Source organism: Leopardus geoffroyi, chromosome A3 (genome assembly GCF_018350155.1).
Source record: "Leopardus geoffroyi isolate Oge1 chromosome A3, O.geoffroyi_Oge1_pat1.0, whole genome shotgun sequence".
Classification (NCBI taxonomy): domain Eukaryota; kingdom Metazoa; phylum Chordata; class Mammalia; order Carnivora; family Felidae; genus Leopardus; species Leopardus geoffroyi.
The window spans coordinates 46,494,379-46,514,767 of record NC_059336.1 but is presented as its reverse complement, the minus strand read 5'-3'; the positions used below and the strand labels follow the sequence as shown (position 1 = coordinate 46,514,767).

At 39.0% G+C, this 20,389-nt stretch overlaps 1 protein-coding gene across 1 annotated transcript; it reads left to right on the top strand.

The window, feature by feature from the left end:
• The first annotated feature begins 16,761 nt into the window (after positions 1–16,761).
• Positions 16,762–18,245, top strand: NKX2-4 (NK2 homeobox 4). Its single transcript, XM_045445473.1, has 2 exons — positions 16,762–17,230; positions 17,629–18,245. Exons 1-2 carry the CDS (start codon positions 16,774–16,776, stop codon positions 18,243–18,245), a joined length of 1,074 nt encoding a protein of 357 aa, XP_045301429.1. The 5' UTR covers positions 16,762–16,773.
• Positions 18,246–20,389: the final 2,144 nt, after the last annotated feature.

The following is a 20,389-nucleotide window of genomic DNA, read 5'->3' as shown; positions in this document are numbered from 1 at the left end:
TTTTCAGATCCTCTGTCACCCTCTCTCTCTGCCCCACCCCCCACTCAAAAATAAATAAACATTAAGAAAATTAGATTTTTTTTTTTTTTTTACCACCACACCATCAGGGCTCCACTATAAAAGCAGTGGATTATAGCCGAAAGAGCTTCAAGACACAGACTCTATTTAAGAGAGTCCTTAGTTAAGCCCTAAAACAACAGGAGAGACAAAAGCAAGGACACTAGAGAAATTTGAAGCCCCCAGCATCTATAGTTACAGAAAATATTAAACACAGCCCAAATCTTAGCCAGATTAACATTAACATCTTACACTAAAAGCCTATTTAACAATTACTATTGCCTAACACATAATGTTTGACTTTCAACAACAAAAAAAAACTAAAAGCCATGTTAAAAGGCAAGAAGAAGCACAGTTTGAAGAAACAAAATGAGCATCAGAATCAAACTCAGACATGGCACAGATTTTTTTTATCAGACAGGGACTTTAGAATAACTGTGATAAATATGTTAAGAGATCTAAGGGAGAAAAATGCACAATAAACGAGAATGCAAGGGTAAGAGAAGCATAGAGATGGAAACTCTAAGAATCAAAAGGAAATACTAGAAATCAAAACCACTCAGTGGGCTTGAAGAAGTGTCAATAGAAACTTCCCAAACTGAAATACAAAAAAAAAAAAAAAAAAAAAAAAAAGAATGAAAAAGACAAAAGTATCTAAGAATTGTTGGACAATTTAAAAATATATAACATACACATAATTGGAATACCAAAGGGAGAAGACATAAGAGAAGACAGTAGAAGAAATACTTGAAATAATAATGGCCAAGAATGTTCCAAAATTAATGGCAGACACAAACTAAAGATTCAGGAAGCTGAAGGAACACCAAGTAAGATAAATACTGAAAAAATCTACACCTAGGCATATAATATTCAAACTGTAGAAAACCAAAGACAAACAGAAAACTGTAGAAAACCAAAGACAAACAGCCAGAAGGGAATAGGGCTAAGGTTATTATAGAGGAGTAGGGATAAAAAATACAGCACACTACTAATCAGAAACATGTAAGCAAGAAAGAGTGGAGTCAAGTTTATATAATCAGCACTGTGGTAAATGCTACGAGGAAGAGATGATATTATCTGGAACCAAAGAGTTAACTAATTGGAGAAAGAAGATTAATATATTAAAAACAGGTGATCTTAACAATTACAGCCAAGTTGGGGAGCCTGGGTGGCTCAGTCAGTTAAGCGTCAGACTTTGGCTCAGGTCATGATCTCGCGGTTCATGGATTTAAACTCAGAGTCGGGCTCTGTGCTGACAGCTCAGAGTTTGGAGCCTGTTTAGGTTTCTGTGCCTCCCTCTTTCTCTGCCTGTCCCCTGCTTACGCTCTTTCTCTCTCTCACAAAAATAAATAAACATTAAAAAAAAATTGCAGCCATGTTTAAAAATGAAAATTCCTTACTTTATTTCTCCTACTTCTGCTCCCTAGGAGTAATTCTGTGTAACTGTTTGGTGTGCCTCCTTCCAAATAATGTTTCAGGCATATAAACAGATTGATGAAGTTTTTTTTTTTTTTTTAACATTTATTTATTTTTGAGACAGAGAGAGACAGAGCATGAACAGGGGAGGGGCAGAGAGAGAGGGAGACACAGAATCGGAAACAGGCTCCAGGCTCTGAGCCATCAGCCCAGAGCCTGATGCGGGGCTCGAACTCACGGACCGCGAGATCGTGACCTGAGCTAAAGTCCAACCGACTGAGCCACCCAGGCGCCCCACAGATTGATGAAGTTTTAAGTGTATATTTAAATACATGATTCTTTTTTTCTTATTTTCTTTCTTTCCATCTTTTTTTTTTTTTTTTTTTCTTAACAAAATGGGATTATAGTGTATGGTTTTGCAACTCGCAAAATCATGGATATCTGTTCACGGCTATGAATGCAGCTGAATGCTGCCCTCCCCCACTCTTTTCAGTGACTACCTGGCATTTTCCTGTTGATGGGAATTCATATTATTTATAATACTACAAATTATGCTACCATAAGGACAGAATATGTGTGTGTGAGTGTGTTTGTGTGTGTGTGTGTGTGTGTGTGTGTCCTCGTCCAACATATTCTCATCAATAATGTGCCTTTGTGGTCCTATTTGGAATTCTCCAAATTCTAGATAGAATGTAAATCTTTCTGGGAGAGAGAAGTGGCTTTTCATGGCCTTTTTAATTTGGAGGTTTCTAAATACTACTGGGGAATGAGCACCTTTTCAGGTGGTTATTAGTCATTTGTGTTATTTATGTTGTAAATTATCCATTCTCTATTGATTTACTTGTTTGAAGGCACTTTTATAGTGGCAATATTAATCCTTTGTGTATAAGTTGCATGAAAAGGTGCTCAACATCATCAGGAGAATGCAAATCAAACCACACTGAGATATCACCTCACACCTGTTAGAATGGCTATTATCAAAAGACAAGAAATAACAAGTGCTGGCAAGGACATGGAGAAAAGGGAAGCCTTGTGCACTGTTGGAGGAAATGCAAATGGTGCAGCCACTATGGAAAATAGTATGAGGTTCTTCAGAAAATTAAAAATATAATTATTATATGATCCAGCAATTCTACTTCTGGGTATTTATCCAAAGGAAATAAAATCACTATCTTGAAAAGATAATTAGTTTTGCATGTTCACTGCCCCACTATTTACAATAGTCAAGACATGGAAACAACCTAAGTGCCCATTAACAGATGAATGGATAAAGGAAATTATATATATATATATATATATATATATATATATATATATATATATTTCCATATATAAACATGTATATATACAATAGAATTTTATTCAGCCATAACAAATAAGGAAATACCACCATGTGCAACAACATGGATGGATTTTGAGGGCATTATGCTAAGTGAAATACTGCATGATCTCACACATGAAGTCTAAAACAAACAAAACCCAAACTCATAGATACAGAGAACAGATTGGTGGTTGCCAAGGGTGGGGGGCATGGGGGAATAAACACAGGTGGTGAAAGGTCCAGTTATAAGATACATAAGTCCTGGGGGTGTAATTTACAGAATAGTGACTATAGTTAACAATACTGTATTATATATTTGAGAGTTGATTAAGATGAGATTAAATGTTCTCATCACAAAAAAAAAATGTGTAACTATGTGCAGTGGTGTAGGTTAAGTAAACTTACTGTGGTAATCATTTCACAATATATACATATATCAAATCATTATGTTGTATACCCAAAACTAATACAATGTTTTGTGTCAAATATATCTAATTTTTTAAAAAAGAATCCAGCTCTTTCCACATAATATTCTCCAACAATGACAAAATAACAACAAAGACAATAAATGTAATTGATAAATCTAATTGTGCACTAGGAACTGTAAGTTGGAGTAGGGCATCAGTACAGAGATCAAGAGGGCTGAAGTGGCCATAAGGTCTTTATGGAAGAGAGAATTTAAGCTGGGCCATGATGTGTGAATGGTTATGTGGATTGTTAGGAGGCAGGACTATCCTTGGAATATCCACAGGATAATAAGACTGGCTGACTACATCCCAAGATGTATTCTGGAAGTAGGATGGTTAGGAAATAGTCATCTACAGAGAGATATTGCTAGCGCTATAAGAACAATGGATTTTCTGAATGTAAAGCTGGGGAATCCAGTCCTTCTTTAAAAGACTGGCTTTTTACTTCCCTTTACTCATAAGATGAACAGAGATTTGAGCTGGTGGTAAGATGTCTGGTAAACTGGAAGAGAAGTGCAGAGCTACTGTACTCTTCTTCTCCCTGCTGAATATTCAGAAAAAGTGGTGGCAGCAACCAGCTTAAGAATCCACCCATCAAAGTTTGAGATCTGCTAATCAGAATATCAAGGACTGGGTTTGAACAGTTTTTCAGTTGTGAGGGGTGTGAAGAGGAGATAGAGTCAGTATAGGAATCACAGAATGAGCATGAGGTCAAAGGGGAAGCAGTACCAGAAACTAAGGAAGTTTCTCCCAAAGTGACGATAGTCAGCAGCATCAGCCGTAGCACAGAAGTCGAAAAAAAGGTACTGGATAAAATCTGTTGGATTCGACATAAAGTTTTGGTGGCCAGGTTTTGTTTTGCCTATTATGCCCCTTCCTCCAGTTGGGAGCTGTTCTCTATCCTCCTCTCAAACACATACATATTTTGAACCTGATAGTTCTTTTGGTAGCTGCCTATTAGAATTGTGGCCAAAGTGGACAAGCACTTTAAGCCAACATTAGAATTAAAGTAGAAATGACTCTGAGAAAGGAACCACAGAACAGGAGACTCAGAACTGTTACTGGCCATTTCTTGCCACATAGAGGAAACTGATCTACAGTAGGAGAAACACCACCAACATGCAGAAAGATATCGGGAAATGAGTGTGCTAGTGACATTTAAGTTTCTGGTTCCATTTCTGACACCCAGCTGCATGCCTATCCTTCTCTGGCCTATGAAACTAATTCCAGTATCATTCAAATAAATCCCTCTGTTCACATAAGCTACTTCTTTTTTTTTTTTTAATTTTTTTTTCAACGTTTATTTATTTTTGGGACAGAGAGAGACAGAGCATGAACGGGGGAGGGGCAGAGAGAGAGGGAGACACAGAATCGGAAACAGGCTCCAGGCTCTGAGCCATCAGCCCAGAGCCTGATGCGGGGCTCGAACTCACGGACCGCAAGATCGTGACCTGGCTGAAGTCGGACGCCCAACCAACTGCGCCACCCAGGCGCCCCACATAAGCTACTTCAAGGTAGGTTCCTATAATCTGAATCCAAAAATAGTTGTGAATAATACAATATGGGTTTAAATGCAAATTAGTGGAATGAATTTCTACATGGGGCTATGTATTTTTTTTAAACCAAGTTGACAGGTCTACAACTGCTAATGGTGGATAATGGAGATGGCTTCACATGTGGTGACGTGGCAGACATTCACTAAATGTTCATTGACTTAAAATGCCTCTTCAAACATGCTCTTCTTCCTGGAATACCATTTCTACCTTCTAACTCACTGATCTATAAAGTTCATCCCATGTATCACTTCAGCCAGGTAATCTTCCTTGATTTTCCACAACCCTTTTCCTCTCCTCAGACTGAGTTAGGGGCTCCTCCTTTGTAATTTCATAGCCCCTTATGCATAACTACCAAAGCACTTTAAAATAAAAAATAAATTGTAAATGTTGCTCACTTGTCACTCTCTCTCCTTCACCCTTCCCTGCTCCTACCACAGGACTTCATTGAGCACAGAACCTGTCCTGTCTTCTTCTTTGTTATCTATAGCTTAGCATGTGGTGGGCAATTCTCAAATGTTTATTGGATAAGGGACTGAGTGGATAAAGCACATATTCATGTATGTGTGGAAAAGGGCTAAAAGCCATTCCGTCTCCAGACAAAGATTCTGTAGTTGTTAGTTTAGCAGCCAAACAATACTGGAATAAACTTACCTGCAAAATATTGTTCTAGTTACAGAGGTATCCTTTAGTAGTATACCATTTGTTGTACTGGAGAGTTCCCGTCGAGGGTTTTTTAGACATAACCTTCCAGATGTTTCCACCTTGACATAGAACTACCCAAAGGGAAATTATCTGCATAAGAAACTTTTCAGTTTGGTTGATTCCAGGATTATCCAGATATTTTTCTGGAACAGAAAGGTATTTCTTTTGTGCCTGAAGATTCATGTTTTCCCAAAAGAGAAGATAATATTATTCAACACTTTGGCTGTAGGACGTCATGGAAAAGGAGAGATTAATAAGTGAAGGGGAGGTGCTGGAGGATGGTAACACTCAGCCCTCAAAGGAATAAATCTTTCCACACGTCCAAATCCATTTCTATACTAATGTTACTTCTCAGTTATCTTCTTTGACATATTGTGGGTTTCTAACTGCTGCAATAAAACATAGTATTTTAGGAAATATGTCCTTTTCTTATTCTCAGGAAGAAAGCAGAGCAAAAGAATGCAATAAGGTGAATATTTTATGGAACTGAGAGGTGATTCCATCTATTACTTAAACACATTTAAGTTAACCTTCACATTTTTACACATGAGAAAATTGAGTTCGGAATGGTCAAGTAAAGTTTGCAACCAAATTTTACAGTTTGGATTAGTGTAGGATTCAACTGAAATCTAATTCTAAAGCATAATCATTTTGTATTATGCCATATACCCCCTCAAAGAAACATAACAAGGAGAAAAATGCAAATATATTAGAGTTGTAAGCTAAAATCTTAAGCTCGAATACTTATTTAAGAGTGGGTATCCCTGGATGTATTTCAGGGGACTTTTCCCTTCACACTTTATATATTTCTTGGCAAACTTTCTTGTTTTTTAAATAAACTGTAGTACTTCAGTAAAAATAACAATAAAGAGATACTAAATTATGTATGTAAAACTAGATTGGTAAAAAAAATTAATGATTATCTAGTGCTGGTGAGAGATGCAGGGAGAAAGGAGTAAGTACACCATACACTGCTGATAGGTAAACTGAGATGACTTTTTGGAGGGTAATTTCTTTTCTTTAAAAAAAAAAAACTTTTTTAATGTTTACTTTTGAGAGAGAGACAGAGCACTGAGCAGGGGAGGGGCAGAGAGAGACGAAGACACAGAATCCGAATCTGAAGCAGGCTCCAGGCTCTGAGCGGTCAGCACAGAGCCTGATGCGGGGCTCGAACCCATGAACCATGAAATCGTGACCTGAGCCTAAGTTGGACGCTTAACTGACTGAGCCACCCAGGTGGGCAATTACACCACCTGTCAAAATGGCAGGTGTATTATTAGCCTTATCCCCACCTTATAAATGGGCTATATTCTAAAAAGTTCATTAGTAAGTCAATTATATAATAAACTTACCTCTGATCCAATTTCACTTCTAGAAATATAGCCTGCAGAAATATTTGTACCAGTACACAAAGATCTGCATGTGTGTTCACTGCAGCACTGTTTGTAATAGAAAGGGGTGGGGAGAGAAGAGAGGAGGAAGAGAGGGAACAGAGAGAGGAGAGGCGAGAAGAGGCTAAACTCATTAACAGGGGCTGATGAAATGTATAGTAAAACCATATCACAGAATATGATATGATCATTTGAAGGAATGAACATCTATGTGCAATGCCATAAAAGCATATATTTGTACTGACAAGGAACATATGTATAGGTACTGATGTGGAAAGTGAAATAAAATATAATTGAATGAAGAAAGGAAATGAATATATATGTGATAATAACCATTATATCTTTTTAAAGTATGAACACAAGGTCTAGACACATAAAGAAATATGTATATACGTTCCATAGTGTAAAATTACAAAGATTTAGTGACTAAAAACTCACTAAAAACTCACAAATTTTTATGTTGGTTATTGAAAGGACATTTGTATATGCTAGGTTAAATAAGATGTACTTTTATTTAACCTCACCTGTTTATTTTTACTTTATTTAATGTAGCTATTAGAAAGTTTAAAATTATATGTGTGGCTCACATTGCATCTCTATTGGACAGAATTGCTCTATATACGTACATATTATTTTCAGTTTGTCTGGCAGCAAGCTTCTATTTGTTCCTTTAATAATTTTAATACTAAGCTGATATCAATAATTAATGCCTGTAATTCGCAAATCAAATATTTACAATTCACTATAATCTGAGAAATCATACTGCTAATTTTTCTAAGGAAATTACTTTATTCTGTAGTAAGTATAGGAAAGAAACACCTTTTATCACTGCTCTATTACAAACCCTACTTATAGTCACTTAAAGCTTCCAAACTTTCTGCTCTCTTTATAGAGAAAATGTATACAAAAGAAACATCAAGTTGAATAGTAAGTTTGTAAACTTCTCTAGATAGCCATCAAAATAGTCTAACAATGTAAGAATAGTCTCATTAACAATAGCTACTCAAATATTGCATAAATTCTGATCCATCAACCTTGTAGAGATGCTGGAAAGCATATAAACAATTTTCTTTGCTATCTCTGTCCCCACTCCTTTTCAAAATATTTTTTCATTTGAATTCACTGCCAATGTCAATCACACTTTAAGTTCTCTTCTATTGTAACTGTTACATGAAATAAACACCTAAACGTGCCTAGCACACTGGCAAAAGATTAATAAATGTTAGTGAGTTTTAATATATTATCCCCACCCTACAAATGGGCTATACTCTAAAAAGTTCATTAGTAAGTCAATTGTTTAGAAATTGACATGTATTTTCATACACACAGCCATCCATAAATATATATTCACATGTACATAAACATATATATTCACATGTACATAAACATACACATATGTACACACATATATATTCACATGTACATAAACATACACATATGTACCTATAACTTAAAATAATAAATACATAATGTACATATAATTTAAAAGTACTGTTTCAAGATCTAGATACATATACCAAGAATAAGTTTCTGCTCTCTGGTATCAGAGGGACTCTCTTCCCAATTTTCTAAAGCACTCAGGATACTCTTCAACATATAGTAATCACTTGACAAATTATTGGCTAATACAGTTGTGTGTGTCCATTCCAGATATTTTTGTTCTGGGGGTTATTTTTGTATGAAAAGAAGAAAACATAAGATCATATCATAATAATATACCTTCTTATATTTAGAGGGCTTTACAGGAAAAGGCTAGACAGAATTTGGCATGAGAAGACTGAAGTAGGTACAATTTGTATAAATCACAGTAACTTAGCCTCAGTGTAAGAACTTTCTAATACCAAACTGTTGAACACTGTGGTGGCTTTTAGGAGGTCTTCTTTGAAAATATGGAATTCGTTTCTGGAATATCAGAAGGCTGCATATCTGGACCATATTATTTTGCTCCCACCCTTCAGAGTTACCTTAATTAAACTGATTGGTGTTGCAGGCTCAAATTTTTAGGCATGGCCACCATAATGAGCTAACCTTAGGGAATAATAACTCTATTACGCAACTATTAAGTACTTTATGCTCCCTATGTGAACCCCCCACCCCATGAGGAATTTCTAAGTGAAGTGTTAGAGGAAACAGGGTTTTTTTCCCCTAAAAATAAAAAGAGTGGAAACAGGTTTTTTAAATTGGCTGTTAGGAAGCTTAGAGACAAGTGGGAAGTTCAACTGTAGGAACATAGTAGGCTTCATGGCCTATATAGTTGTTTTTTTTCACCTAGATCTTAACTTCCTTCTCTTATAGGATCTTTATTTATGAAGTTCAGAGTCTCACTAAATGTTAAAAGTACATAAATCTATTTATTTATAAACTGCCTCATATCCTTTATGAATCAATGTAGAGGAAGAATAAATGTATAATTAAGCTTTTCTCTTTTGCATCATATAATTAATTCCTCCTCAGTCTCTATGTCAAAATATCTATGTAAGAGAGCTACAACTTACTCCTTGAACACATAGAAATATGGCAATTTATATGTGGAAGAAAGCTAAGGACTATTCATGATTAGACTTTGACTATGAAAAGTGTTTGATTTTTGTATTTACATATATTCATTAATTGCCAAGAAGCGAAAGGCAACCCCACATGGAATACCGAATATACAGAATATTCTGTTTCCCCCTTTTGAAATTGGTATAGAATAGACACTCCAATTTGTTCATTTAAGATCCATGACCAAATAATCTCTTTTTCCCACATAAATATTATTTTTCATGAGCAGAGCACTTATACCACACTTATACCTACTAAACCAGGGTTTTATGTGAAAATGATTTCAGAGGGCATTGGAAACCCCAGGTTTCTTTTCGATCCTCCAGTGTCTTTAGAAAGCAATTCCTAAGCCACCATTTCCATCACCCTTTTAATCTCCGTAAATTGTTCATAAGAGCTGCATCAAGGCAGTCTGCCATCAATTATGTCCACAATGGCAGCTCAATCATATATGCACTACACCGATTATTCTAAAGAAATATTACATTTAAGAGAATTAACTATAGAAAAAATCACTGCACATACCGGACAACTTACAGAAAAATAAAATGTCATATGTGAAAGTTTTATTCAGATCTTTCAGAATATTTTATAACGGCATAAACACAATGTGTTGTGCTATGCACAACATTCAGCCTTAACATACTCTTCACAGTTCAAAATTTATTTATGCCATTAAAAAGTGAACTTTAAACGATTATAAGCTCAATTTTAAACTTCCTTTCTTTATACTGTGTAATTTTTAAAAATCTTTCAGCCATTGAAGTTTGCCATTTATTCTTATGGTTAAGTTAGGGTTTTTTTTAATTATTATTTTTTAACGTTTATTCATTTTTGAGAGAAAGAGAGAGACAGAGCTTGAGCGGGGGAGGGGCAGAGAGGGAGACAGAATGTGAAGCAGGGTCCAGGCTCTGAGCTGTCAGCACAGAGCCCGACACAGGGCTCCAACTCGTGAATTGTGAGGTGACCTGAGCAGAAGTTGGACACTCAACCAACTGAGCCACCCAGGTGCCCCAAGTTAGTTTTGTTTTTTAAACTTTTTTTTTTTTTGGATATATATGCTTTTTATTTTGGAAGAGATTTTGAGTAATCTATTTCTTCTATTAGATAATTATATATTATACCATATATCAGTAAGTTGCTTTCACTCAAACTGGTACTGATTTTCTCAAGCAATTCTTATTTGGCATTTTTCACCGAATTCCAACGGTTTGTAGCTTGTAGCACTTTTGTAAAACTTCTATTATTTCTAGTTCTGTTTGAAACCAGTCTGAATGACCTTTGCAGTCTTACCTGTTGTCATTCCCTGTGTGGTAAATCAAACTACATTTTAAATTTAGTGCTGTACTTCATTTTCCAGAACTTAACAAATACTAGGTTTACTGAAGAGTCAGATTCCATTATTCGTTTACATCACAAACTTTATCACTCAGTTCTCTTTATGGCATTCAATGTTTGGATAAAGTAGATTAATGAAATTACTTATGTATATTTTAAAAGCAAATTACTGAACCAATAATTAAGTTGTTTAAAATCTACCCAAATTCATATTGATTTATGAAGCAAACACTAGCCTAGAATGCAGATACATACAACTATCTGTCAAATAGCTCATCATTAGCAGGAGACAGGACAAAATTGGGCAGATTATTCTCAAATTATATTACTGTCATAGTTACTTTTTCTAAAATGTATTTTGTAAAACTCTATTAATAAATGCAACAAATAAACCATTTATTAAAATATCAAAAATTGGAATTTCTCCTTCAAGTGATGGCAACAAATAACCTAATTACCTGACTTAAGTGTAAAGACTGATATCTTCCTTTAATAAATACAATTCAATTTATAAATGTAAGGTGACATACACCTTTAATGAGATTGGCTGTAAGAGATTTTACATTAAATTCACTGAGTTCCTTAGATATGGAAGAACTGAGAGCATATGAGAGAAAAGTTATAAAAGTGCATATTTTTAAAAAAGATATATATAGTCACTAATGAGGTATGTGTAGAGATAGGGTTAAATCTTTATAATGATTAGCTCCTCTTACAAAATAATAAATAGAAATGTGGTTTTGCCTAAAATTCAAAGGATTCTTTTTTCCTATAAAAAAAAAAAGCTATTTAATGACATTCCAAAACATGTGAAAATATGTCAAAGGTATTGTTCAATGGAAATGCTATTATATTCCAAAAGGTCTTAAACATTCTATGTAAGCAAGATACATTCTAAGTAAGCTTGTTTTTCAGAAATAAAAAATATATTTCAATATTGCCATTGTTTCCCTGATCTAGTATTTTATTACTTACTCTAAAATATTTTTTTAAACACACAAAAATTCAAATTTCTAGCTCAAGCTCAAAATCCTAGGGTAAGAGAGTTATGACATTCTAGTCAATTTTCATGTGTTTACATCCCTGGGTAGCCTAATGTTATTCTCTGTTACTATAAAACCTTGTTGTACATCTTGACCCTAGGAAGGGAGACTTCTAGTTTTTGCTTTTAGGAATCATTTATTTAACCGGACCTCCTTATTATGATTATTTCAACAGCAATATCTTTAACACCTACCATTCATTCTCACATTGTATTAATAATCATCTTAATTTAAAATATATTCATTGGTCAGAAAACTATCTTCAATCTAAAATATCTTAATCTCTGGGCGCCTGGGTGGCTCAGTCGGTTAAGCTTCCGACTTCAGCTCAGGTCACGATCTTGCGGTCCGTGAGTTTGAGCCCCGCATCGGGCTCTGGGCTGATGGCTCAGGGCCTGGAGCCTCTTCCGATTCTGTGTCTCCCTCTCTCTCTGCCCCTCCCCCGTTCATGCTCTGTCTCTCTCTGTCTCAAAAATAAATAAACGTTAAAAAAATTTTTTTAAAAAAATATCTGAATCTCAAGGAGTAACTCAAGGTATTTTTAATTGCAGAGTTTGCATTTGGTGAAGCAAATATGAAAGGGTGACTGTAGGGATGAGGTGAGGGGTGTCAAGTTCTCTAATTTCTTCCTCTTGTTCTCCCAGAGAGAGGTTACCATTTCTCCTCAGCCCTAGTGTCGAGCTCCCAAGCTGCATTTCTGTGTACTGTGGAGAGATGGGCTGAGGATTCGGAGAGGGAAGCATGGCAGGCAGGCACACAGGTACTGCAAAATCCTACCTCTGTGGTACCCCGTTGGGAAAGGGGGAGAGAAGCAACAAAGTTGCATAAATCCAAGTATAAAGTTATCATAAAAGACTGAAAATAATTGAAATGAACACTTAAAAAAAAGATTTTTAAGATTAAAAAGAAATGAGGACCAAATTTCAGAAATTGATGAAATGAGCATTTTTCAAGATTTTATTTTTAAGTAATCTCTACACCCACTGTGGGGCTCTAATTTACAACCCTGAGATCAAGAGTCCTATGCTTCACCGACTGAGCCAGTCAGGTACCTCAGAAAAAATTTTTAAAATAATTTTTAAAAACTTTTATGTTTTATCTGTTTTGTTTCCTCTTTATAACCTCAAATTTTGCTACAAAGTACTATCTTGACATGTTTCTTTATTCCTTCCCAACTGCAAGGATGGCATCTTAAAGTTACCTCCACAAAATAGGCATTCTATTAACCAAATTATTTCACAATTATTTTAAACTAATCACAAACGCAAGTGTCTCATTTCTAAAAGTCACTTATCTTCTTGAATGTCAAGCAAAAGTTACATTTTCAAACACAGTCTGTCTTTATAAGGAAATTTGGGACACATTAGAAATCTACTTGCTAGACAGAAAAGCAACAACCTAGAAAAAACACATTTCCCTTTAAGTACTGGCTGGATATATCAGACGGTTTCTCAACATCTCGCAGGCCCCTTTCTCTGAGCCCCTGACAAGAGCAAATCCCAAATTTGGAAAAGGCTTCTACTTCAGATTTTTTTTCCCCAAATATCTTTGGCCCTAAGGGTAATGGACACATGAGAGATTTTCAACAAATGCCACATTTTTGTCAAGAAGCCAAGAGATCTTAAACTTTTTGTCCAGAAAATTTTCTGTCTCTGCCACAACCCATTTATCAAGTTGCCAGTGTTAAATGGGATTTGTAAAATTACAAAAACCTAAACTATGAAAAAGACAAGGTACCAAACCATATAGAACATGCTACCTCTAGTGTGTAAAATGGTCGTATGCTTCAAAGTGTAGACTACCCCAGGAGAAACAGGTAACAATGCATCTGAACAGAGAAAGTGAGAGGCTAGAGCAGAGGAATGGGAGGGCCCTCTCTTTTCACTGTATTCCCTTTGGTGGTATTTGCTTCCCACCTCCCACCCCCCAAGTGCTGCCCTGTGTGCCAGCATTGTTTTTAAGGAAAGAAAAATCCCCCCCCCCCAAAAAAACATTCCTTAAAAATACATTTCCTGTGAAATCCAATTTAGTCAATAGTATTTAAGAATCTACCGAGTATAAATTTCCATACATAACTTAGGCAGACAATAATCGGATGAAGTGAATTTGATGAAAAGCTTTAATGGAGTATCAATTGGACTGTTTTAATCTGTGTCTGTATATGAATGTACATATACATCCTCCAGACTACATCTACTTTCAGAATCATCTGCATATATCCAAATAGTGTTTCCAGCATAAAAGTACATAATTTCTAAAATGATACACAAATAATTGAGAAAGAGAAATGTTAAAGATTGTGGATTTTTTTTTACCCCACAACTACTGACTTCTAGTGAAGGAGTAATATTCAGGGCATCAAGTTCCCCAGCAGCCAGAAAGTAACTCTCAGCAGAGAGCCTCCAGACAGGATAAAGTGCTTTTTTTTAATTTAAAAATAGGAGCCTTCCATATGTAAATGAACCCGTAGTAGGAACAAATACAGTTGAAAAACAAAATAAGCAACAACTAGATGTGAACTGCTATCCTGTGGTTCTATAACAAACTACACAAGGTGAAGTATACAGTGTGAACAAAGAGTAAATAATAATTATCTGGAAAAAAATCTTAAACACTTTTTCAAGTAGGTAACTAATCAACATGAACATTATGACACTAGGTTTCATTTCTCAGACATGTTTGAACTTGAAAAATAAAATATAATGGTTCACAACAGACTTTTTAAATCCATAGATGCCCTAACACAAATATTTTTACTTACCTCGTTGTCGCTGAGAAAAGTTTGAAATGAAAGACTTTCTATTTTTTATTTAAGCGAATACAAGTAAACAATACTATTTGAATTAAACCAGAATTTAAAAGCCAAACTGCAGTTTTCAGGATTCCAGCAATCACAAGTACATATGTAGAAGCTTCTTTGTGTGTCACTAATTTAAAAAAATGAATAGGCAATTCCAGTGCAGGTGAGGATGAAGACCTAGCCCAAGTGTTTCATGTTCAGGAAAGACCTGTAAAAGTCTGTGAAAGTAACATCATGTTAAATTGTAGCAATACTGATCTTGCCAAGTCAATTAACTGACAACTGCAAACAATTCATGTAACTTCGCCTTTCCTTCTTTTAGTATTTTAAAATACTACTCTATACACTTGCCTGGTTGACACTTTGTCCTCATAGATGACCATACCGATCCCTCCCCATATCCCTTAGCCCCACAGAGGGCAGATTCTTTGCAAAACTCACTGAAATGAACAAAACAAAGATTAAAACAATAAGACCAAAGCTATGGAAGACATTCCAACCAAAGGGCTGAAGCCAAACAGGAAAAGGAATAGGTAGCACTGTTCTTGCCTTCAAGACATGTACCCTTAGGTTAAACTGGAATCATTTTCACACATCTTTTTCTTCTTAAACAATAAAATCTGGCTTAAGAAAGCATTCTCCTTGTTTTCCTTTCTCTTGCCCCACCAGTATCCAGGAAAACTTAAAAACTGTATCTTCATCTCCCCATTTTCATTTTTTTTTAACTGCAAGGTTGTTTTCAAAATTTAGACAATATGCTTTACACACTTCTTTTGTCTTATTCTTTGCCATGTTCAGCATTTGGTGGAGAGAACTTAGACTAAGTTCTTTGCTCTGCAGGTAAATTTGCAAATTAAAGACTGACAAAGTTGTTTTTTTTTTCTTAAATCAGTTTATCTATGGTTTCATATTTTTCAAAAGAAACTATCATTTTTACCTGGTTTCTGTATCCACTTCATATTCCTTGAAGAGGTTATGTATTTTCTGACAACAACAAAAAGACCCCTTTCAAACAACTAGAAATATTTAGGTTTTCAAGGTTTTTTTTTTTTTTTCCTTTGATCATGGTAGTGATAGGAGAATAAACCCTAAGTTGGATATTTACTTGACAGCCAGAGAGGGAAGGCGGGAGGGAGAGGAGAAGGAAGAAAGCAGCAGCAACAGCAAAGGGAAAGAAAACTGTGATGAACTTTACATGTGCAAACTGAAGACGAAACAGCTCAAGAAATAAAAATGTACTCTTTCTCTTATCCAACCTCCATCCCCACAGATAAAAACAGAATACTTACAAGTTAGCATCTGTGTATTTGTGGGTGTCTCTGTGTGCATGTTTTCTCTCTTCTTTGGATTTGGCTACTTGGAGCTAATTTAGAAGTGCCTGTTTGGTTACCCGCAAAATGACGCTTAAGGGTCTAAAGATGCATAAATTAGAAGCCTTACAAAGGCAGAGGGTGGTCATTGTACCTCATCTCTTTATGCGCTCTTATGGTGGGACCCAAGAGCCTTTTTTTTTTTTTTCTTTTTTCTTTTTTCTTTTTTCTTTTTTTTTTTAACACTTTAGATGATGGCGCGAATGAGAGGCTGGTCACCGGGGAGGACCAAGAGAGCCCTGCACACCCCCCTCCAACTCAGCACCACATCGCCACTGTCCAAATATACCGGACTTTGCTACAAAGTCCCTTTTGGAAAACTGCGGTCTGGATGGAAAGAAGCGCCGAGTCCTCGACGTCAAGCCTGGACGCCGACCTCAGAGTTTTCTATTTCTGGTGCTCGAGGGCTGGGGTAACTGCCGGGGATCCAGGCGGGAAGGATGGAGAAAGCAAAGGGGGGTGATGTTCTCAAGAAACACCCAACTGCCCCCTTTACCTTTTTTGCCTCCATTACAGGGGGTGGAGGGTAGAGAAAAAGATGTCAATGACCATTGTTTGCTCGTTTGGGATGTTGCTCCGCCCCCCGAGTCTGTCGTAAACCTGGCGGCGGACTAAAATAAACCCCAGATCCCGCGGCTCGGGGGGTTCGCCGCGGCGCCGACTCCTCGTCACAGGCGCTACCGCCGCAGCCGGGGTGGCGGCGACGAGCGGCCGCCGCGTCCCGCCCGCGCCCGCCCCGGGCACCCCTACCTGGCCGTCCGCCGAGCCATGTCGTTGAGCCCCAAGCACACGACGCCCTTCTCCGTGTCCGACATCCTGAGCCCCATCGAGGAGACCTACAAGAAGTTCGGCGGCGCCATGGACGGCGCGCCGCCCGGCCTGGGGGCGCCCCTGGGGGCCGCGGCCGCCGCCGCCTACCGCACGCCGCCGCTCGGCCCCTCCTCGCAGGCGGCGGCGGTGGCGGGCATGCAGCCGCCGCACGCCATGGCGGGCCACAACGCTGCGGCGGCGGCGGCGGCGGCCGCAGCCGCGGCCGCGGCGGCCGCCACCTATCACATGCCGCCGGGCGTCTCGCAGTTCCCGCACGGCGCCATGGGCGGCTACTGCAACGGCGGCCTGGGCAACGTGGGCGAGCTGCCCGCCTACACCGACGGCATGCGGGGCGGCGCGGCCGCCGCGGCCACCGGCTGGTACGGCGCCAACCCGGACCCGCGCTACTCGTCAAGTGAGCGGGGCGGGCAGCGCGGGGACTGAGGGCAGGCGGACGGCGCGGGCTTTGCCTGTCACCGCCCAGGTCGCGCGCGCGTGGCTGGGGTGCTGGGCTCCCGGCTGGGGGCGCGCGGGGCGGGGGGTCCGGGGACCCGGCGCGGGGCCCTGGGCCGCCGGGCGCGCGGAGGGTGCTGGGACCCAGCCGGGGGCGCGCGGGCGGGGGGAGGGGGGGTGTCGTGGGACCCGGCGGGGGGCGGGGGGCACTGGGCCCCTGGGCGCGCGGAGGGTGCCGGGACCCACCCGGGGTCCCGCGGGCGTCGCGGCCGGCGGGGTGTGAAAAGCGCGGGGCGGCGGCGGGAGCGGGCTCCCCGCGGGCCTGGCGCTCACAGGGCTTCCCCTCGGGCCCCTCCCCAGTCTCCAGGTTCATGGGGCCATCCGCGGGCGTGAACGTGGCCGGCATGGGGTCGCTGACGGGCATCGCGGACGCAGCCAAGACCTTGGCGCCGTTGCACGCGGCGGCGGCGGCGCCGCGAAGGAAGCGCCGCGTGCTCTTCTCGCAAGCGCAGGTCTACGAGCTGGAGCGGCGCTTCAAGCAGCAGAAGTACCTGTCGGCGCCCGAGCGCGAGCACCTGGCCAGCATGATCCACCTGACGCCCACGCAGGTCAAGATCTGGTTCCAGAACCACCGCTACAAGATGAAGCGGCAGGCCAAGGACAAGGCGGCGCAACAGCTGCAGCAGGAGGGCGGCCTGGGGCCGCCGCCGCCGCCGCCACCGTCCCCGCGCCGCGTGGCGGTGCCCGTGCTGGTCAAGGACGGCAAGCCGTGCCAGAACGGTGCCGGCACTCCGACACCCGGCCAGGCCGGACCGCAGCCGCCGGCCCCGACGCCGGCGCCCGAGCTCGAAGAGCTGTCGCCCAGCCCGCCAGCGCTGCACGGCCCGGGAGGCGGTCTGGCGGCCCTGGACGCGGCGGCAGGGGACTACGGCGGCGGCGTGCTCGGCGCCAACCTGCTCTATGGCAGGACGTGGTGACCGCGCGGGCGCCCCGGGTTGGGGTCCTGCCTGCGGCGCGGAGGTTGTGCAAGGAACTTCGAGAACGGATGGGGAAAACACACCGAAGCGGACCCTTGTGTACGCGACTATCAAAAACTAACGAATAGGTCATGGAGAGGGGCACGCTCTGGACCTCTCCGCTGGGGGTTGGGGGACCGCGACGGCCCTGGAATTGAATAATACCACGCCAGGAGACTGAAGTGGTGATTTCTTCTTTCCAGAAGTTCCTAAATTATTCGAAAGCTGGCTGTGTCTACATCCACCACGTTCCTAACCAAAGCTCTCAGAGTTTTAAAAGTAGGAAACGTTGTTGGTGTTTGTAGCTCTAAAAACCAACCCAGCTTTAACAATGAATGCTTTTTTGGAGTGGAACTTGAGAGATTAATTTTCAAAGGCCTCCCCCTTAAGTGCAATTTCATTAATGTTTGATTGAAAGTAAATTGTAGCTCAAGGTGGATCATGCACATAGCAACATTATTGCAGGGGAATCATTGCCATTTAGGTAATAGAGAAATGAAATAAAAATCAAAACATTGCTTATATGCATTGATAACAGCTTTTTAAATTTAATGCTGATTTTAGAATGTTTTAATCGTTATTTGGCAAATTAGTGTTTCTATATTACCCTGAAAGAGGATATTTCCTTCCGTAAGATTGCAGCTCATTATAAGAAAGAAGGGTTGCAAACTACTTTTTATGTGAAATCTGGTCTCACAGATCAACTGATAAAACAAATGCACGCTATCCTTTCATAGACAAATTATTTTCTTTAAATTATTTGCTTGTCTGAATTTGAATACCTTACCAGAATACTAGAACAAGCAAGCAAATTTGCTAAAATTGACATCAATTAATCTATATTTCAAAGCATGTCAAGGAGAATAAAGTGATTTATTGAATTGTAATCAGAATGTAAAGAATAAGAAATATTTACAATCTTCCCACATCTCGAACTTAATAGGGGTTGCACACCGATCTTATTGGTGTTTTATTGTACAAATAATGTATTTACTCTTTAATATGCCAATTTATATTTCCTATGTTTCAAATGGATATTTAAATATAACTTAAAAGAATCCGAAGTATTTTTTTTGTAAAAGTCAAGTGGTCATTTCTTTTTCACTAAGTTGTACAGGTTTTATTTTGGTTTGGCTTTTTTTTTTTTTTTTTTTTTTTTTTGCACTTTTTGGCATCACATGACAGTGCAGCTCAGTTTACTCACAATTTAAATAACTGGTATTGGAGTAAAAACACCAAAAGCAAGCTGAAGGACTTTAGTTTATATAAAATGAATGAAAATTATAACATGGATAAAGCATGATTTATAAATGATAAACAAATGGTTGCCAAAGACCCTAAAACTCCTATACATTTGAAGTTTTAGAATTAGTTTGAGGCTGAAACATTTCATTTCACTTCATTGTTCAGGTGTTTTTTCTGAATGTGCAAAGTGAATCCTATGGAAGGTGTTTTAGAAATTAAACATGCACTTTCTTTAAACTGTATTTTACATAATAAGTAATAGTAATCATAAAACTCCAGTCCCTTTGACAGAGGGGAAAAAGCAACCACTGAAGAAACAAGGGGATCAGCCTTTATCAAAAGTCTGTGAATGCATTTTTGGAAAAGAACTAATTTTTTGAAAACATTTTACATAAAAAATAATTTGAGCAGAAAATAATACTATGAAAATGGTGCAGTCACACCTACAGAAAATTCTCCCAATTTGGGCTTTTGCATATTAATTGAATTAACTTTTAAAGTGTTTGCCAAGCTAACATAACTATTTTTGATGTGCCAAGTTTCGAAATGTTTGTTTATATTGATTTGGTTTCCTCACAGTAGTACCAGAATTTTGAAATTTTACTTCCAGAAAACATGTTCCAAAAGTCCACAAGATTTGCAATATGTATATATATTTTACAGCCCAATACTTAACAATAATAGCTTATGGACTAAAGGCTCCAAGTAACAAAGAAAATAAGCCTTCATGGACAGTTTTTTCCCTTGATATAATTTATTTCTAGAGGAAAGAGTCTCTTAGACTAAGTGAACTCTGAATCGAAAAGAAAAAACAGCCTTCTTTATACAGTATTTTCTGAAAGTGTATTTGCTGTAGGCGT

What these genes read in the sequence shown, in the direction of transcription:
- NKX2-4 (XM_045445473.1), top strand. Translation starts at nt 16,774, where the DNA reads ATGTCGTTGAGCCCCAAGCACACGACGCCCTTCTCCGTGTCCGACATC. An exon ending in GGACCCGCGCTACTCGTCAA is followed by an intron (nt 17,231 to 17,628) that starts GTGAGCGGGGCG and finishes GCCCCTCCCCAG; the next exon opens with TCTCCAGGTTCATGGGGCCA.